Consider the following 19534-nt stretch of genomic DNA (forward strand, 5'->3'; position numbering starts at 1 on the left):
TGACAAAAGTGCACAAGTTCCGAAACAGAATTGTCAATATACTGCCATAAAAATGGTCTGACCTTTGAACAGAGACTTAAAGGTTGAGAAACATAAAGTCAGGTCGGGAGAAAAGATTCTCGGCAGAAAAAAGAGCAACGGTGGATGCCCAGAGACTGGTAAGTCTCGGCAGGTTCTAGGACCTGGAAGGAGATAGCAAGGGGAAGGGCGGACCACGAGGAGGTGGGAGAAGCAGTAAAAGGTAAGCTTGCCTAGGGTCTTAGAAGCTGTGGTGAAGACTCTGGATTTATCCTAAGTGTGAGCGGAAGCTATTCAAAGGTTTAAAGTACTTTAAAATGATGCAATCTAATTTGTGTTTCTAAAACATCCATCAGAAGAATGGATAAGAGGAAACGAGTTGATCGGGGAGAGAAGTTAGGAGGCTCCTTCCCTAGTCCATTGCCTGGTTTGGACTGGGGATGGCACGGGAGGAGAGATGTGACTGCCGTGTTGTAAATTGAACTGGCAGGTTTTGCTGGTAGATTGGGTATCCAGGAGAAGGGGAGGGAAAATCTCAAGGATGAGTCCCTGTTTTTCTTTGAGCAGGCCTATGCATGATGGTACCCTTTACTCAGAGGACAAGACTGCAGTCAGAGCGCATTTGGGGGATACAGGCCAAAGCTTCCACTGTGGACGTGTAAAGCCTGATATGCCTATTAGATAGCCAAATAGACATGTCCACTGAGCAGATGCAACACAAGATTGGAACTCAAGGGCCTGGCCATGAACAGAGATATAAACTTGGAAGGCTGGTCAAGGCAATGACCTGGAGGGAGTCATCTAGGGATTTCTATGTACGTAGAGAAGGGGCCAGAAACCAAACATTTAAATAACGAATAGAGATGTGACCAAAGACCACTGAGAAGGAATGACCATTAAAACTGAGATAAGCCAGGAAAAAGTGGGCCATGATGCCAAGAGAGAAGGGGTCAGCTGTGTGGAATGGTGCTGAGACGCTGAGAAACACGAAGCCAGAGGAGCCCAGTGGGTGTGGGAACACAGAGGATGTCGGTGGCTATCGCAGGAGAAACCGACGTGGAGTAAAAGCGTTAGGAGGAGCAATCAGAACATACTTTTGTATTCAGGGTTTTTAAAAAACACTACAAACGTGTTTTTCGAAATTACTATTTGGAAATATCAGAAAATTTAACTCAAAATCATAATGTGAGTAAGTCATCTTATTAAATAAAAATAAATGCTTTTTTGACCAGACACATCCTTAAACCTAATTAAAAAGTCAAATTTAGAAACTGAAGCACAAAGATAATGGCTTTTCTTCCCAACACCAGCGGCATATGCCTCCTTTCATGTGGATTCCTTTCTTTGTACAGAAACCCATATTCAGAAGCTCGGTGTTTGTATTGGGGCCAATCCCCCAGGCAGGAACAGCAGAAGTTCAGAGAGCAGCTTACTGTCTCCCTCACATGTGTCGGCCAGAGGGAGAAGTCGATTTGGAGTGCTTTATGTCTGTATAGGTTTAACTTATTTTACAGTTGATGCAAATGTTAAAAAATGAGGAAATTGCTTTTTAAAATATAACTTCACTGTGCTTATAAGCAGTGATATAAACAGGCAATATAACTGCCGTACCTTAACTCAACAGCAGTTTGTTATGTAGTGGCATTATTTTTTAAACCCTTGCATATTTTTTCAATGACACGCTTTTATTAATATAGCTATTTTTAAACTTAGTGTTTTCATGTCAATGAACGTGTTTTGAAATTAGCTGAAATAAATATTTCTTTAAGTTGCTAAAGAGCCAACTGCTGCAGTTAATGAATGAGCTTCCAGGAAAAAAAAAAACACCCTAAAAGAACTTTTCATGGTGAGGAAGCTATTTGACGCATGTAATTTTTATGTCAGTCATTGGAAACCGCATTCAGGTTGATGGTTTATAATATAAAAGATTTCTTTGAAAATGGGAATTGATTCCAAAAATCTGAAATAATAAAGCTGCTTCGCAGCAGAGCGACATTTAAAATGTCATGTTTTTGAATTTTTTTAAGAAAAGTACAAAATTCTAAACATAAGAAACCTATGACTCCATTTGTTAGGCTTTGAAGGTGCTTTATTAAACAAATCCTTCCTGAAAAGCTCGTGATTCAAAGAGTAAGATTTGACATTTAGGTTGAAAAGCTGGGTTGGAAGAAAGAAATGAATCACTGTATGAGCTTTAATTTCTGATGGATTATCAATGTAGGTCATTTATTTCCATTCACTCAACAGAAATGAAAATCAAACTGCAACAATTCAGGAAAAATAATAAGGATTTTTTTCTTTGACCTTCGATGTGTGTGTTCCTGTCTGAGTTATGCTCTGCATGTTTCAGCTCTTGGCAGACTACCACTGCCACAAACCAGGAGTCTTATGAAATAAGTTACATTGGTGAAATATAAAACTTTTACTGTTTAATTATAAAAATAATTTATTGAATTTCTTTTGTTATGTGTCATTCTATCCTAACAGGAAGGCAGCTGATAAGTATTGCTAGTATTAAGTAATTAAACTAAAACCCTAGTTATAAAATAGCCATTTTACTACATTTCAGAGAGCAAGAGGGATCTGTTAGCCATTCAGCAAAATCCATAGCATGAGCCTGTACAATGATGAACTGTCATAATTTGGTTTTTGTGTATAACCTGCTTGACCACAGAATATTGACAGATGATAGGCATCAAAGTAAAATTAAGTGGCACAAACAAAAGTAACAATGTTGCTTTTCGTAAGCATATTCCAGTCTTAGAAGCTTGTAGTTGCCTACGTATATCATGATTCCTATACATGTGTGTACATGTGTGTAATAGGTATGTAATTAATTACATAGACGTACATTTGCTCGTTTTAGCCCTTGTTTTATTTAATCTGTCGCATTGATGTTCTTCTAGTTGAAAAGTCGCTCTTCTTGAGTCTTTAGTTTCTATGATATTCTGGCAGCATTTACAATTCTTTAGCGGTTTGGGGTTTTGCGGGGATCTTTTTCCGTCCGTGTGGTTGGTTTTGGCGAAACCACCGGCTGTCTCTGTCCCGCAGATCGAGCCCTTTTTCGCGAGCGTGGCACTGTATGACCTCCGGGACAGCAGGAAGGTCTCCGCGGACTTCCACGTGGACCTGAACCCCGCGGCGGTCAGGCAGATGCTGGCGGGGCCCGCGGGCGCGCTGGAAAACGGCGGCGTGGACGCGGCCGCCCCGCGGCAGCTGGAGGAGCCCCGCGTCCGGGGGTTTCCAGAGGACTGGCTGAAGTTTCCAAAGCAGGTGGCGCTCCCGTTTCCTCGCGATGGGACAGAAAATGCTGTCCCGCTGCTCCTACCAATGCCCTACATGAGATGAGCAGCTGCCCGGATAAAAATTCCCTTGCGGCTCTTCTTTCCAAAAAAGTGGAATTTTGTAAATGTCCCCAGTGTGGTTTCCCGGGTGCTTGCTAGCTCATTAATCCTCCCTTTTTTGTACGTAGGCTATATTCTCCGTAAGCAATCCACACTGTGACATTGTTCTGGTGGCCAAAATCGAGAAAGTGCTCACGGGCAGCATTGCAAGCGGTGCGGAACCCTACATTAAGAACGCCGACTCCAACAAGGTAAGGACTCCACCAAGGTCACGACTCCACCAAGGTCACGACTCCGACAGGGTGACACGTGCTCTCTCCGCACGGATGCCGCTCGATGTCAGGGAACAAGCGCACGCTGCCTGCCGATAGCAAATCTGATCAATGTCAGCCTCAAGACGTTACTCCGTGAGATGGATGTTCACCAGGAAAGCCTAAAGGATATATTCCTGGGTTACGTTTTGTGACCCAGCAGGTTCTGACTTTTGATCACCTGTGAGTAGAAATAAATTTCAGTGTGGATAAAGCGTTAACGCCAAGGATCAAAGTGTTAACAGTAATGAAGAGTTAGGGTTAATCTGACTAAGATCAAGTTAACACAGTTCACTAAGACATCAGTAATGCCGATGGGAAACTAAATGACATAGGAAGCTAGATAATTGCGTATCAAATTATAACAGCACCTAAGGGAAGAAAGAAAGAATAAGGGAAATACTGGAAGTTCTCGGAATGGTGGGAAAATAATGGATACTTGCATTTGAGCATATGTGGCGGTCTAGGGCAGAGCTGAACAGATTTATGAGATTGCAGGTTTGGCAAACTGTGAGGTGTGGGCCAAATCCAGCCTGCCACCTGCTTTTGTAAATAAAGTTTTATTGAAACGGTCACACCCATTCACTCGTGGCTTGTCTGTGGCTGCCGTCCTGCTACAGCAGCAGAGTTGAGAAGTTGTGACAGAGACCAGATGGCCCAGTATATTTACTGTGTGACCCTTTATGGAACGATTTTGCCGACCTCTGCCATGATAAATAAAAGAAAACATAGGACAGACTGTGAATGTAAATTTGGTAACACTTACCACTCAATATTTTAAGGTTTTTGAAGTCAGAAGAAAATAAAAATGTTGGTATTCCTAGACAAGGGTATTTTCTACATTTGAAATATCCAAACTAAAAAAAAAAAAAAGAAAAGAAATGTTTTAAGTAGTTTAAACACAGAGATGTCATTTGGCTCTTTAAAAGGTGCATCTCTGTGCCAGGAGGGCAGAATTCTACTGAGTTTCAGTGTAAGATAACATAGAAAAGTATAGGGTATCCCCCCCAAAAATGTATACACACACTTTGAATAATTATAAAGGCAGTGTTTATTAAAATACATTTCATTTTCAAAATTGAGCTATCAGCTGTTAAAGTGTGTATACATTTTGTGGGGGCACCCTGTATGTATTAGTATTTTACATGGGCACTTTGTAAAGTGATGTTCTAAGCCATATATTTTTTTTTTCCTTAGTATGCACAAAAGATACTCAAATCCAACAGGCAGTTCTGCAGCAAGCTGGGGAAATACCGCATGCCGTTTGCTTGGGCGGTGAGGTAAGTTAACAATTGCAACCAACAGAATAGAAATGCATTTGTAGTCTGCTTCGGAAGCTTCAGTTTTGAACACCCCTGTGTTACTTCAAGCTGGGACAGGTAAGTGCATGGAAGAGAAATGTGGAAGTCTGGGCAGCAATAAACCAATATGAACTCACAGTCTCCAGGAATTAGTTTGCTCGAAGGCAGCCTTTCAGGAAGGGAGCAAGAGACCAAGCCCAGGAGTCTGACAGACAGGGTCTAAAGCCACCACTCGTAGTTTGTAACTTCAGGCAAGTTTCCTTTCTGATTCCCAGGGTCTGCATCTACAAAATGCAGCTGACATCAGTGTAAGAGAAACATCGATTGGTTCCTCCAGCATGTGCCTTGGCCGGGAATTGAACCTGCCACCTCTTGGTGTCTGGGATGGCTCTCAACCAACTGAGCCACACCGCTCAGGGCTGCCTCAGATTTTTTTAAATGTACAAACGAGGAAAGATGATACCTAATTTACTCTTGCAATAATTAAGGAACACAGATGTGTACCCAATAAAAGAGAGTCATTGTTAGAAGTCAGTGTTCTTATATATTATTATGAAGTCTCCTGTGGAGGTCATGTTCACCTCGCCGAGTCCCCCTTCTAGTATATTTTGGGCAGTGAAAAATAACGTGAGAGAAATAAGTGAAAGAATCACCCACCACCGAGCAGTAAGGAGAAGTAACAATCCTGTTTGCAAGTTGTCTAATAAAATACGTCGGAAGAAAGACAGATGAAGTTTCTAGGGAGGCTGGCAATATTCCCAACTATTAAAGTAATGATGTCCAGGACAGGAAAGCCGACGAAACCACAAGCTCATGCTGCATAAATGCCTGGTGAGTGGTTTGGTTGTAGGTTAAGGAACAGTGTACACCACCAATTTCTGTACATAAATACATGCTTTAGATTTCCATAGACATCTCTAGCAACCGAGAAAAATGGTTAGCATTACGCTTCTAAAGATTGTATGTTGGACCACTTGCATTATCTGACCACAAAAATAAGTATCAGATACAACCAAAGATTTTAATTTTCCCTTTAATATGTGGAAAATGCTTCCTGCAAATGTTGACCGAATCAGAGTGAGGCTCGTTGTTCATGTCATTTTGACATAAGCTAGCTTCCTGACATATATCAATACTCTGTTGATACTGCTAATTCTCCAGCTACTTCTCCTGATCATTATATTTTCTAGATTGCCATTTGTTTCATGACCAGCTTTGAGAGTACCCTAAAACACTTTGGCCCTTAAAATCAACTGCCACTAAAAAGTATAGAAGTGACAGTTCAGCTTATGACCATATTTTTACCCAGATCCAATCATCGCACCCACTGCAACACCCAGATACTCATTGCTGTGAACATTTTATCTGGAATCAGTTTGGCGTATGCTCTTTTCTTTGACACCAGCTGTGGTGCCATTTTACAGGGAAACGATCCTTGGGGTAGGTAAAGAGAATGCGCGCTGGTGGCTACACAGGGCGTTTTACACTCATTGATTCGGGAGAAAATCAACCCTTACAAACACACCGTGTTGTTAAATGGAACCCTCTCCATGCATATCACCCCCAGAATCATGGGCCCTAAATCCTTTCCAAAACTCTGTTTTATTTACTTTACTCTGTTTCATGTAACCTTCTAAATGGACCAGCACATGGCACTGGATCTTCTTTAAAATTAAATGAGACTGAAATAAAATTTTATTCTTGCATCTTTACACTTAGAGAAGGCACACAGGGCAACCGCATCCCCAACAAATGGCTGTTCAGCCTCTGTTTGAAACCTTCCAGTGACAAAAAGGCAAGTGCCTCCCACTGTGGTTCTTTGTCTTTCTGTGGTTCTGATGATTATATGTCATTTTTTCAAAAATATTTTTAAACTGCCTGACAATCACTTTTACTTTTTGTCTTCCGTAGCCACACACACACACACACACACACACACACACACACACACACACATATTCCCACTTCTTTCTATACATGGTGGCTATTCATGCTGCTTATGAACGAGGCTCTCAGGGACACCTAAGCTTCTTTCCTTTATGCTAAACATCACGTTTCAGTCATACCAGAAGGTCATGACTCTGAGACCCTCGTCACATACTGATTGTTCCTCAACTGCGGCAACTGGAACTAGGCCCCATGTCCCAGCCACCCTGAAACCATCTGTGTAAAGGAGTCAGCTGTGTTCTCCTGCCAGTTAGCGTATCTGTCGAGCAAGGACAGGGTGTGGCACTGGGAGCGGTACTTCTGGTGCTATCATTCTCTCTACAGTGTGTCCAATGTAAGCGAGCCGTTTCCAGGACAGAGCTGTGGGTAAGAGCAAAAATGGGTTATACAGCTCATGTCTATCCATATATTTGCAGTGGCTGGTTAATTTTTAAAAACTTTTCAAGCTCAGTTCATCTCCTCCCATGTGGGAAATACATCATGTTTGTTTCAACACGATGTACACTCGAATAAAAGCCCTATATTATATTTAAATAAAAATAATCTTCAAGTTAAATATTTTCATTCTGCTTCCTCAGTGTTATCTGATATGGGAGCTTTTTCCCCCTCACTTAGTACTTAACAGAGAAAAATGAGAGGGAAGATTGAAGGAGTCTAAAAATATCATTCTGATAAATTTCTGTCACATTTTCTACATTATTCAACATTAAAGCTCTATGATCAGCTATCCATTTAAATGGCCATTTCAGCCTGAGCATTGAAATCGTTGGCTAATTTAAAGAGTAATAAAATAGCCTAGTTAAGGTCCTTAAGCTAGGAGAAATAAAAACTCAGCATTTCTCTAACAGAGAGAAATCAATTACACATGCATCTCGTTATCTTTGGTAGGCAGAGTATGATGAATGAAAGAAAAATGGACATAAGCTGAGCTGTGTGTACCAGCTTGTCAGCAAGCGTTGCCTGACGTGACTGTATTATTTGGATGAAAACAATTTATATATTTTAACTAAATCTATATAGTTCCAATGAATTGGATCAAAGGAAATAAATCACTTAGATTCATGATAGTGTCATTATTTAATACAAAATTCTGACTCATGTTCTCCATTTTATATTTTTCTCTGTCTTAAAATGTAGGACTTGGGCATATTTATCGCCATGAAAATGTTTCCAGAGTCTGGTCCTCTGTCCTCACATTCATAATCTTACCCCTTTTCTTATACTTGTAAAACCTAATGTCACCACCCAGACTAAAGTGGCCCTGGCTCGCTCAGGAAACAGTGAAAACGGAAAAACATGTTTCTTTCCTTTCAACTTCCCTGATATTCCAAGTTTTGATATGTAACTAAATGTAGTTGTAATATGGGCTGCTGTCACGTTAGATACTGAGTTGAAAATAAAAAGTTAAATATAAATATAGTGTCTAAATGAAACTTGGGTCTAAGAAGTTTTCTTGTATTTTTATTTTATAAGATTTTTATAATGGAAGTTTTTCCATTATAAGTAGGAAATTAAATCATTTTAATCACCTTAGAAACACAACTCTGTAAACAGTATCCAAATACCAACTTAAATAAATATTATTTTCTTTCAGATCAGTATTTAAGGACAACCAGGGAAACGTGGACAGAGACTCAAGATTTTCACCATTATATAGACAAGAAAGTAGCAAGATTTCAACTGAGGACCTCCTTAAACTAGTGTCAGATTATAGAAGGTAGGATTTGGGGGGTACTCTTGAAATTAACATAAATCAGCTCCGTTGCTACTACTGATTTGTAATTTATGCATAAACAATACTTGATTACCTCATTCTCAAATGTCCAAGTTCCTCCAGCAGGCAGATGCTCTGTAGATGCCCAGATGACACTCACAAGAGTATATTGGCCAGAATTACATGGAAGGCGTGTGGAACATTAAACTATGTCGGTTATTTATCGCTGTGTAACAAATCACCCCAAAACTTAATGACTTACGATAACAATGTCACTTATTTTACTCCTGGCTCCATAATTTGAGCATAGCTGGAAGAGGGGCACCAGCTGGGTGAGGTCAACTGGAGCCAGAGGATCCCCTTGTAAGGTGGCTCGTGTAATGACTGCCAGGCTGCTGCTGGCTGCTGAGGGCTCAGTGGAGCTGTGGGCTGGAGACTGGTTCTAATCCATGGGACCCTCTCCATGAGCTGCTATGGTTTTCCCATGGCTGGGTTCTAAGAGCAAGTGCCCCAGGGGACAGGAAATGATAGCTGCCCGTTTCTTAAGATTGGGGCCGAGAAAGTGCCACAGTGCCATTTCTGCCATAATGTACTCTCAAGCAGTCACAGAGCCTAGCTTCAAACAGAGGGGACATGGACACCACTAAATGGGAGGAGTGATGAGGAATTTTAGAACCATGTTTTGAAGCTTCACGGAGCAATTCATTGCTGTGAATACAATAATTTATAATATTTCTGTCATTCAAATGTTTTTGGAGAAAATAATGGAAGTTGGTGCTAAAAAAGGAAAAATATAAAAGCTTGTGAGTCCCTGGATACACACAGGATTCTTGTACCCTTTGCCCCTTTCCCAAATGTTAACTTTCTGCTTCTCCCACCTAAGAATCAACAGTCTGCCATCAATTAATTTTGTATACCCCAAACAAAAATAATGTATTACTATGAAACATGCGTGATTAATATTTTCTGTATCTTCAACAGAGAATGTGTTTCTATTTGACTATAAGGGATGTTTGCCCAATGTTTATGTTGTCGTTCTAGAGAGTAATGAAATCTTAGAAAGAAAAAAATAAAGGTGAGAAGTAAAACCCTGGAGGAAGCCCTGAGCCAACAGGACTTCTTTGTGATGCTCCTTACATGGGGAGACACCCCTTGACGGAAATCCAAAGTGCTTTTTCTCTACACTTTCTTGCCAGTGTACTAAAACATGCAAAGTTGTCATGCTGAGAAGGGAATGGTCAAAAGATTTGGGGGCAATCTGATATAAACAGGAGAAGACAGCACTCTCACAAAGCCGGTGTCATCAGTACATAGCAAAGGAAGTTTTCACTATGGCAGTTAGAGGGCATCCAGAATACCCAGTGCCATACTGGTGAGGCCTTAAATTATTTCATAGACACCTCACATCTCTGGCATTTATTCTCAGTACTGCGCTGATAAATGTTTACCAACTGACCCTCTAGGGGGGAAAATGATCTGTACCAATGGCCAGTTTCTCTGGTGTAAGTTCTCCCACCATTGCTGATGTCAAGCTACCAGTGGGGCTTCACCAAAGACGGAGTTGGGAAGAAATGTGTACACCATTATCTAACATTTCCACATTATTTACATTCCTTACAGATAGAGGTAAATAACCTCAAGATTATGGATAACCCTATCATGTAGTAATTAGTGAGTGATGAATTCTGAGTAGTACTTTTTACGTTGGGCTTAAATATAATTTGTTTACTGGTAAGTTTATATCATTTCATTTTTCCTAATGCAAGTTGTGTTTAACAATTGGCAGGCAAAATAACTGAAAATGTAACTAGCAGCTCTTGCAGGCTGGAAAGAGCCAGCTCTGGCTTATCTCCGAAATTGTCCCAGCTGTCAAAGTGGGCTTCCTGAAAGGGGGACACTCGGAGCTGCTGTCAGCCAGCTCACTTTGCTGTAAAGGAAGCTTCTAGTAGAGAGCGAAAGAAATGCAAGGGCTCGAGAGTCAGGATTTACGAGTCAGAGCAAGTGGAGAGCGGGGACAGGCAGGACGGAGTGTCCCCATGCATTACAGCAGGAAGGCAGGAGAGCCGAGCGGGGACAGGCCCCGTGTCCCCCTCGGTTGCTGGGAAGAGGGGAGCAGACTTGTCCACGTACACGGGGAGCGGAGACCAGCGCCGCTCTCACAGCTTCTCGAGACGCCGGAAAGAGAATCACCGAAACCAGTCCAAATACCTGGACTTTTCATACGTTTACTGTTATACTTGTTTGGTCATTTATGTAACTGTTATCAGAAGTAGGTGCAAATCAATTTAAAATGGTCTTCAAGGTATCTGCAACTTGACCCCTCCCTGATTTTTATTTTTAGTGCCAGTATCACATAAATTTTAGTTTTTCAAAATCAAACTAGCTAGGTTAGGGCCCTACTGTGGCCCCTGATCAAAGCTACGAATTAGAGTTGACCGCTTTTGTTGTTGACAACTAGAATAATTCAGTGTGTGTGTGTGTGTGTGTGTGTTCACAGGGCCGACCGAATTAGCAAAATGCAGACCATCCCTGGAAGCCTGGACATTGCCGTTGACAACATTCCCTTGGAGCATCCAAGTATGATGATGACGTCATAGTTGCCTGTAGAGTTTTGAATATTGTGGGCTATTGTGGTTAGTTGGTTAGATGGTTGGTTGGTTACAAAGGTTTGTTTGGGTTTTCCTTTTCTCAAAGTTTGAGATAAATGGAATTCATTACCTTACAGAAATTTGGGGCTTCCTATTTATTTGTTAAGATAAGTATAGTAGGACAGGAGCTATATTCAAGGTAGCCTAATACTTTACCAGCAGGCACCATGCACACAGCAGGGTTTTAAATTAATACTCAAAACCCTGAAGGCTGGCAAATGTGGAAAGTGAGGTTCAGACACATTGATAAGCTAATAAACCATAATGGGAGGATCTGTGCTCTATCCAGTTCCTCACACTCAAAATACACAGCCGGCTCTGCCACACTGTGCTGTCAGAGTTGCTCCGAGCACCATGCAGAGCCCCCCAGCGGCCATGCAGCGACCAGAGCTAGAATATTTTAGACTGTTATGACACAGAAAGCATGCATCTTTTCCAGACTGTGGGCAAAAGTCCTATTTATGTCAGTGACTATTTGAATTTCAGAAGGAGCTTTGACAAATGAGAGTTTCAGAGTTTATTTCTTAAGCGGTGAGATCAGTTTATTTTGTTCCATTATTTCTGATTATGCCTGTTAGTGACTTTCTCAGTGATGCAAAGAATGAATCAGGAATCCTAAAATTAACTACAAACGGTGGGATGGCTGCCACAGGATATCTGAAGCACCATTAGCACTGAAGTTTTTATTCTTATCATTTTTCCACAAATCATCTTAATATGAACTAAAATGAGGATTCTAGCTTAAGCCATGCTCCAAATCACTTTTACATTGATTGGTGTGAAAAAGCCAAAGACATACTAAGCCATTTCCTCTCCCTGCTATGAGGGGTGCAGCTTTTATTACCTATGGGAAAGAAAAATCACAAAAGAGAGAGCTAAAATATTCTCTTTGTGAGGACTGTGGGGCATTAGAGAAATCCAAACAAATAATAAAAATATTATCATTGATTTTTTGAAAAAACAAACCTGTAATCCGATTCCCAAGCCTGTTCAGCTAATCGTTTTGACTTTTTGAACACAAGAAGGTTCCAGACAGGATAAAGGAAGGTAGAAGGTCTTACTGTCTTTCAGTACCACAGCTCCAGCCTCCAAACTATTTAGTGACAGAAGTTTTGACTCATAAATTCCTCGTGGTCTTTTTTTTTTAGGCTGTACTTACAAGGTTATATTTTAAGAGACTGTAAAAACTGAAGAGAAAAATAAAGTGTATCTAATATTGCAGAGGGGTTTCAGGTCTATGCTGTGAAATCACTTTGTAGGGAAAAAATACTATGAATCCATTTGGTACTTTCAGGAACAGACCCATTGGACAAAGCTTTGTTCTGACGTATATCCATATCTGTGTTATTTTTAGTGTTTTCCTAAAGGGCAGTGGGTTCATCCTTACCTTATACCTGATGTGTTATAAGGATTAGTAGCTAAAATTTACTTTTTACATCAAGCTTAATACAAAAAAGAAAATAATTATAAATCCATCCAAAAGATTAACCAGTTTTTAAGATATCCATTTTGCTATTAAATATATAGTTTGATGGTCTATCCTGCCTAATACCTACAAATTTCCCATGCTAGCATACTTTAACATAAATTGGTATGAATGGTGTTTCTATTTTGAGAGGATTAATTTTAAAATGCGTTAAGCGTTGTGCACTTAAGAAAATCACATGAAATGACAAACCCTTATTTTCTGATTTTTAAAGACTGTGTAACACCGTCCTTTATCCCTGTCAAGCCTTTCAATGTGGCAGCTCAGCCAGAGCCCACAGTGGAGGTGGAAGAGTTTGTTCATGACTCGACCAAGTACTGCCGGCCTTACAGAGAGTACAAAAATCAAGTTTACATCTACCCCAAGCACCTCAAGTACGACAGCCAGAAGTGTTTCAGCAAGGTATGGGAGGCCCCTGAGGGCGCAGCCTCTCTTCACTCTTTTCAGACCACATCACCACGGTCTCTTGAACGTTCAAATACAAACTCCTAGAGTTCATCCCTTCGGAAAAGAAAATGACTGGAAGAAAACGTTTAATAAAGGGCGGTGATGAGTGTCCCCTTAAAAGTGCTTAAGGGTGCACGGTTGTGGAACACAATGACCTTTCTAAATCAGCCCTGAATAATGTCATTCTAGACTTGTTTTAGTTTCTTAAGATATTCTGAAGATACCAGACCTCTCCACTTCTGATAGGAGCTTTGTCTTTGCTTTTAAATAATCTCTCCAAATCTTCCTATTTCTGAGCACTAGGGATGTCATGAGAAAGCATTGGGGGTTGTACATTTTTTGGATTTAATTAGAAGCTACTTATTGCAGGCCATTATAATTTCCCTTTTCCCTCGCTGTAATTTCAGGCCCGAAATATAACCGTGTGCATTGAGTTCAGAAATTCCGATGAGGAAGGCGCCAGGCCCGTGAAGGTAGGCCAGGCCCACGTGGGCACAGCGTCCCGGGGGACAGCAGGCGCACGGGGTCTCCCTGCCACCGAGGGCCTTTTCATTAGAGTGGGGATGAGAGAGGCGCAATTCGACACATTTGTTCTAATTTCCTAACACATACTCGATTGGGTGGCCATCGCTCACTAGAGCGCTGAGAATTGCCAGGCTTGTGGCTCTGCTTAGCTTTTCATGATGCAGAAAAAGAAAAACATTCCAGTGTGAAATAAACACGCAGGTTCCCCCCTGGAAGACTTTGCTGTCTTCAAAGATTAACCTGCCTCTCGACTGAGCAGGTGTGGTTTAAGGTGCCACCTCCCCGCTGGCCTTCGTGTGGCCCCTGCAGATGGCTGCTGCGCGCTGGCCTACTGGCCGATGCAGTGGCCTGGGCCATGCTCATGTGTATGGAAGGGGTGTGGGGCCGGAGGGGCGGGGACACGGCCCTGGGACGTTGGTCCGCTTGTCGGTCACATGATTTAATAAGATCAATGAATCGATGAGCTTTGTATGAACTGTGCTGTTTTAACCAATGAAGCTGCACCTGGATGGCAGTTTTCAGAGTTCATATTTGATATAAACTGTTTTTATTTGGGGGGGTTTCAAACATAAAATAACCTATATAAATAGAGAGGAAAATTGTTTCTAGTTGGCCGGTGCCACGTCTTTCCAGTTTCAGTGAATCAGGAGTGAGATAGTGAAGGACAGAGCCAGTTGCTAAGTAGCCCCCACAGATACTTGAGAGCCCACCAGGCAGCAATTGTGTTCTCTGGGTCGAGAAGGTCCGTAGCGTTGCTCAGAAGAACAGTCAGCAATCTGAGTGAGGGAATGAATCGCAGAGCGGAGTCTTGAGCCACTGTCGCATCCACAGTTTCCAAGTTCCACAACAGCATTAGCATCAGGAGAGAAAAATAAAGTGGAGTGGGGTAGCCAAGCAAACAGGCAGCAACCAGATGGCAGGCTCCCCGGGCCCGCTGGAGCAGCGTTCATGCGGGAAATTCTAGGAAAGAGGGACAGTCGCAGGCGTGTGGGCCCGTTTCACTGCAGCCTGAAGCCTCCCACAGGTGCGGCGGACACCAGAAGAAGCACCCTGAGCCTTGGGCTAAGGGAGCGTTTAATCTGCATGACCAGAAAGTGCCCTGTCACCTCCCCTGGCTGATTAGGGCCTGGGATCGGATGGTAACTCAGCCTGGTGGAGCCTGGACCCAGCTCTATCCCTCCTGCTCAGCAGTCCTGGCTGGGGCCTGGCATGTCAGGGGCTGGGGTCCAGCAAAGCCTCGTGGTCACCCAACTGATTGCCTCAAACTCTAGGCCAGTGCTGGATACCACGGGCCCCTTCAAGAGGCCACCCTGCAGGAATCAGAATGGAACCAATGAGATCTTATTTCGTAGTCAGCAAAAGTTAGGTGATGAACTGATTTGGGTGTTCAGAATTGATGTAATATTTACACGATGAATTAAAGCCTTCTAATTGTTCTTCAGCAGAGCCCAATGTATAATAAATACAGGGCAGCAGGTCAAAAGACTTCAAGGTTACTTAGATGTCAGCTAAGCCTGGCAAGTCGCCACAAAATTCATCTAGGTCCCAGGATCGGTAACTGAAGAGTTGTGGCCTTTTTTGTGCTCAGGGTTGATTTCAGATGCTCTTAATTATTCGACTCAGAACTTTTTTTTCACATTTATCTTTACATTTTATTTTTTATATTTATTTTATTTCATTTTACTTTTTCCACCATGTTTTATTGACTCATAACTTTTAAAACAGTGTATTTATGGAAAACCTGGAGGGCCCCTCTTCACCTCAGCCGCCTACACAGCTGTTCTGCACCACTCCCAGAATCCGGATTTCTCAGACGAGGTAAGGGCCAGGCCTCTGCTAACCCCAGAAGCTCCTAAAACGATGGGTGAGTGGGCCAGAGAATGCCCAACGGTAAACATTCACTCTAAACTGCACCCCAGACTGAGAACCTGCCTTGGCAGACATTTTACTTAACCGAGATTTAGAAATTTAAATTAATTGACAGTTGCTCCAAAAGTACATTGCAAATTCTATTAATTCAGCACAGAATTATCTTTTTAAAATGTGATGTGTTTTGGTATCATTCTTTTCAAGTGAAACTAATTTAGTTTCTTCTATTTCTCTGGTCACTATAATAACGATTGTGTTAGATAGCTCTCACCAAGTCATTTCCATATCATAATGAAAAGAACAAAGAATACATAGAGTACGAGCCTACACTATTACTTATAACCTGTGTGAACTTGAGTGACCTTGGACCCTCTCATCTCTAAACATGGCATGGAACAAGACCTGCCCGGGCCAACACTCAAGGCTCTCTTATTACATGGGTAAAAAGAGGAAATTCCTTCTCCTGCATTGTTAATCATGGTATATTCTAAACTGTATATTGCTTTTTTTTTAACCAGGTTAGCATGCCGATATATAAAGCATCTGTAAGCTTGCAAACCATTACAGTTCCGGACTCTTCAAACTTTATTGTGCATCGGAATCACCTGGAAGGCTTGTTAAAATGCCGATTATTGGAAACCAGCCCAGATTTTTGGATTCCATATGTCCAGAATGGGGCCTGAGAATTTGCATTTCTAACAAGTTTCTAGGTGATGCTGATGTTACTAGTAGTTCCAGGGACAACACCTTGATAATCAGTGTATTCAATTCTTTCCTGAACAATGTGAAAATAAATTAGGTCAATAGATAGATGCGCAGAGAGTCTAATAAATAAGCTGGTAGATCATTCCCATGGCTCTCTATCACCTTATTACTTGATTTGACTATTCTGGGAACTACTGAGCTGCTGATGCCGAGTGGAATGCAGCTCACCTGCAGGGGACCCTGCAGTTCCAGTGTGAGGTGATGATCGGAAGACGTGGTCCTTCTCCTGGAAGACCCCATTTCTGGCGAGGCCACAGGCTCAGTGACTCAGAGTCCGCTAACATATCTCCCCTTGGCTCCTACCTCTCTTTTGTCCCCTCACAAGGCCATTGGAGGGTTTAAATGGCAACATATATGACAGAGATTTAGAAACTGCAAAGCACTATAAGTGTGGAGGGTTTCAAAACACTTATTTCCAGGAACACGTCATACGCTCCTCATTAAGTATATTCTCAGCCTACATCAGTTTTGTTTTATATTTATTCAGAAGCATTATAACTATAGCATGGCCTCTTCATAAAATGATTTATTGCTTATTTACCACGATATATATTCTCATACACTATAGTACATATATTTTTTGTTATTTTTTAAACAGGATAAGCTCCATGTTTAAGTTACATTATTTATTACTGCCACATTGCTCAGCAATGTGCCTGTGATTGCCTGGGGATCTTGTTATAATTCAGATTCTGGTTCCATATGCCTTGGGTAGTGTCTAATACTCTGCATTTCTAATGAGCTCCCAAGAGATGCTCATACAACTGATCTATGCACACCCATTGGGAGGCAAAGAATTCCTGTTCTCTCATTTTGTGTCCCTTGACAATAGGTCCTCAGTCTGTGCCCTGTTCACATTCTACACTTACATCCGTATATGTGCATGTGTGTGGATTTAATCCTTACTAGAGTAGCGTGAATTGTCTAATGAGACATACCAGATATTCTAAATTACCATCATTCACCACAATGAAGATGTCAGAATATTGACATCTTTTTTTTTTTTAAATGTATCTTTATTGATTTCAGAGAGAGGAAAGGAGAGGGAGAGAGAGAGATAGAAACATCAATGATGAGAGAGTCATTGATCAGCTGCCTTCTGCACGCCCCCGACTAGAGATCGAACCTGCAACACGGGCATGTGCCCTGACCGGGAATCGAACCCTGATCACCTAGATCCTAGGTCGATGCTCAACCACTGAGCCACGCCCAGCCAGGCAGAATTTCTACATCTTAACATGAGAACTGATTGAGAGTTAAATCAGTATTTCTTACACTAACTATTAAACATAGGCCTAGATTTCAGTTAAATAATTTTTTTAAGAATTTTGTCTTGCTCTGACCCTGGGCAAATGATTTTAATCTCAGTCCAGCTATTATCTATTTGGTTGCAGGTGAAAATTGAGCTACCAACACAACTCCATGAGAAGCACCACATCCTGTTTTCTTTCTTTCACGTCACTTGCGACATAAATGCGAAAGCTCACGCCAAGAAGGAAGCTCTGGAAACCTCGGGTACTGACGGGAGCAGCCTGAGAGAGCTTTATGTGTCATCTGTTGGGCTGGGGTTGGAGAGTATTTTACAAGCTCTAATTTATTCCATCTTTTTAGTGAAGTTTTGTATTCATAAATAATAAGTAACTTTATTTTTCCTGCTCACCGTGGAAGTTTGTGCTCACAAGTTTTCTTTGTTGTTTCTCTGCACAGTGGGATATGCGTGGCTTCCTCTGATGAAACACGATCAGATCGTTTCTCAAGAGCACAACATCCCAATAGCTACAACCCTGCCTCCTAATTACTTAAGCTTTCAAGATTCTGCAAGTGGAAAGGTATTGAATGATGTATAATTTAAGAGAGAAAAAACACACTTGAGCTAAATGGCATGAGGTTATCTTCTTTCTGTCATTTAAATGAACCCGGCCGTGTAGTTGTGCATCCATTGTAATTATGAATCAAGAGCGCCTACAATATTTCAAATGTCTTGTTTACTTTCTAGCCAGTAGAAATGATCTATTAGCCGTGGTCCCCTGATACCACATTGGTCTCACTCACCAGTATTGCCAGATGTATTTGCATCTTTTACTTTCTATCTCTATAGTAATGTAAGATAAGTGGATCAGGATGGCGAAGGAACATACACTAAATAACCTATTTGTCTGCTCGCTCTCAAATCACCATGGTGACAGTAACGAACTCTTTTTTGCAGCATGGCGGGAGTGACATGAAATGGGTTGATGGTGGAAAGCCTCTTTTCAAAGTATCGACATTTGTTGTGTCAACAGTGAACACTCAGGTGAGCACGTCTGAAAGGCCTGCATCTTCCCCAGCATGTGCAATGGTAAGGTGTCTCCTGTATTTACCGGAGGAGACTCACCATCTCACAGGGTGTCGGGAGAGCTGGTGATTGAGAAGGAAGACCGTTTGTGCATAATTATGTGCCCCTACCAGGGCAGACAGAGTGTCCTAATCTGTAGAATTCCAGGCACCAAAATACCTGAGTGTATTTATCAAAATGACACTGTCCTCGGAAGATGGTTTGCTTCCACTGACAACACCCAAGTGTTAAAAATGTGAAATGTTAAACATAAAGACGTTGGACCTTTACTTCAGGGCCAAGTCTACTCCCCAATGCCCGGCCAAGGCTCCCCTAATAGGAAGGCCGTGAGGTCGACGTTTGACAACTGCCTCGGCCAGTTTCTGGTTCAGTGACCGTGGAGTCACTTCACTCCCACATTCCCTGTTTCCTCATCGGGAAAATTGTAACAATAAAATCTCTCTGCCCAAGGGTGTGGTGATGATCCAAGTGAGAAGCTACATGTGAAAATATCTCATGAACTGCAAAGGGCGCTACTGATGGAACTATGACCGTTGTCGAATGACCACGGCCCACCCCTCCCACTGTGAGGCGTATTTTACTGCAGTGTGAGGGCATTTGTGGCACCAATTATAAACCACAGAGCAAATCATCCCGAGTACCTAGAACTCCTTTCCTAAACTCTCTGTGTGTCTGCTTTGTGATGTCTGCTTCATGCTGCTTTAAATCTAGCACACACGCGGTTGCTAAGAAAAATGAAATAATTCAGGAACCACGCACAGACTGGATAGAAATTCCTCTCAGTAACCACTGGTGACTCAGGACAGATTTAATCTTCTTTCCCA

At 41.8% G+C, this 19534-nt stretch overlaps 1 protein-coding gene across 2 annotated transcripts in view; it reads left to right on the forward strand.

Moving 5' to 3' along the window:
- DOCK10 (dedicator of cytokinesis 10) overlaps positions 1 to 19534 on the forward strand; it is a 203411-nt gene that overhangs the window by 130770 nt on the left and 53107 nt on the right. For both annotated transcript variants that reach the window (XM_081143278.1, XM_081143279.1), the window contains exons 12-22: positions 3070 to 3291; positions 3491 to 3613; positions 4871 to 4953; positions 8516 to 8638; positions 11133 to 11212; positions 12984 to 13171; positions 13624 to 13689; positions 15467 to 15559; positions 17770 to 17890; positions 18083 to 18204; positions 18582 to 18668. In XM_081143278.1, coding sequence (XP_080999404.1) covers positions 3070 to 3291; positions 3491 to 3613; positions 4871 to 4953; positions 8516 to 8638; positions 11133 to 11212; positions 12984 to 13171; positions 13624 to 13689; positions 15467 to 15559; positions 17770 to 17890; positions 18083 to 18204; positions 18582 to 18668 — 1308 coding nt within the window. The remainder of the gene's footprint in view (positions 1 to 3069; positions 3292 to 3490; positions 3614 to 4870; positions 4954 to 8515; positions 8639 to 11132; positions 11213 to 12983; positions 13172 to 13623; positions 13690 to 15466; positions 15560 to 17769; positions 17891 to 18082; positions 18205 to 18581; positions 18669 to 19534) is intronic.

This window comes from Miniopterus schreibersii, assembly GCF_964146895.1.
Source record: "Miniopterus schreibersii genome assembly, chromosome: 7".
In the NCBI taxonomy this organism is placed as follows: Eukaryota; Metazoa; Chordata; class Mammalia; order Chiroptera; family Miniopteridae; genus Miniopterus; species Miniopterus schreibersii.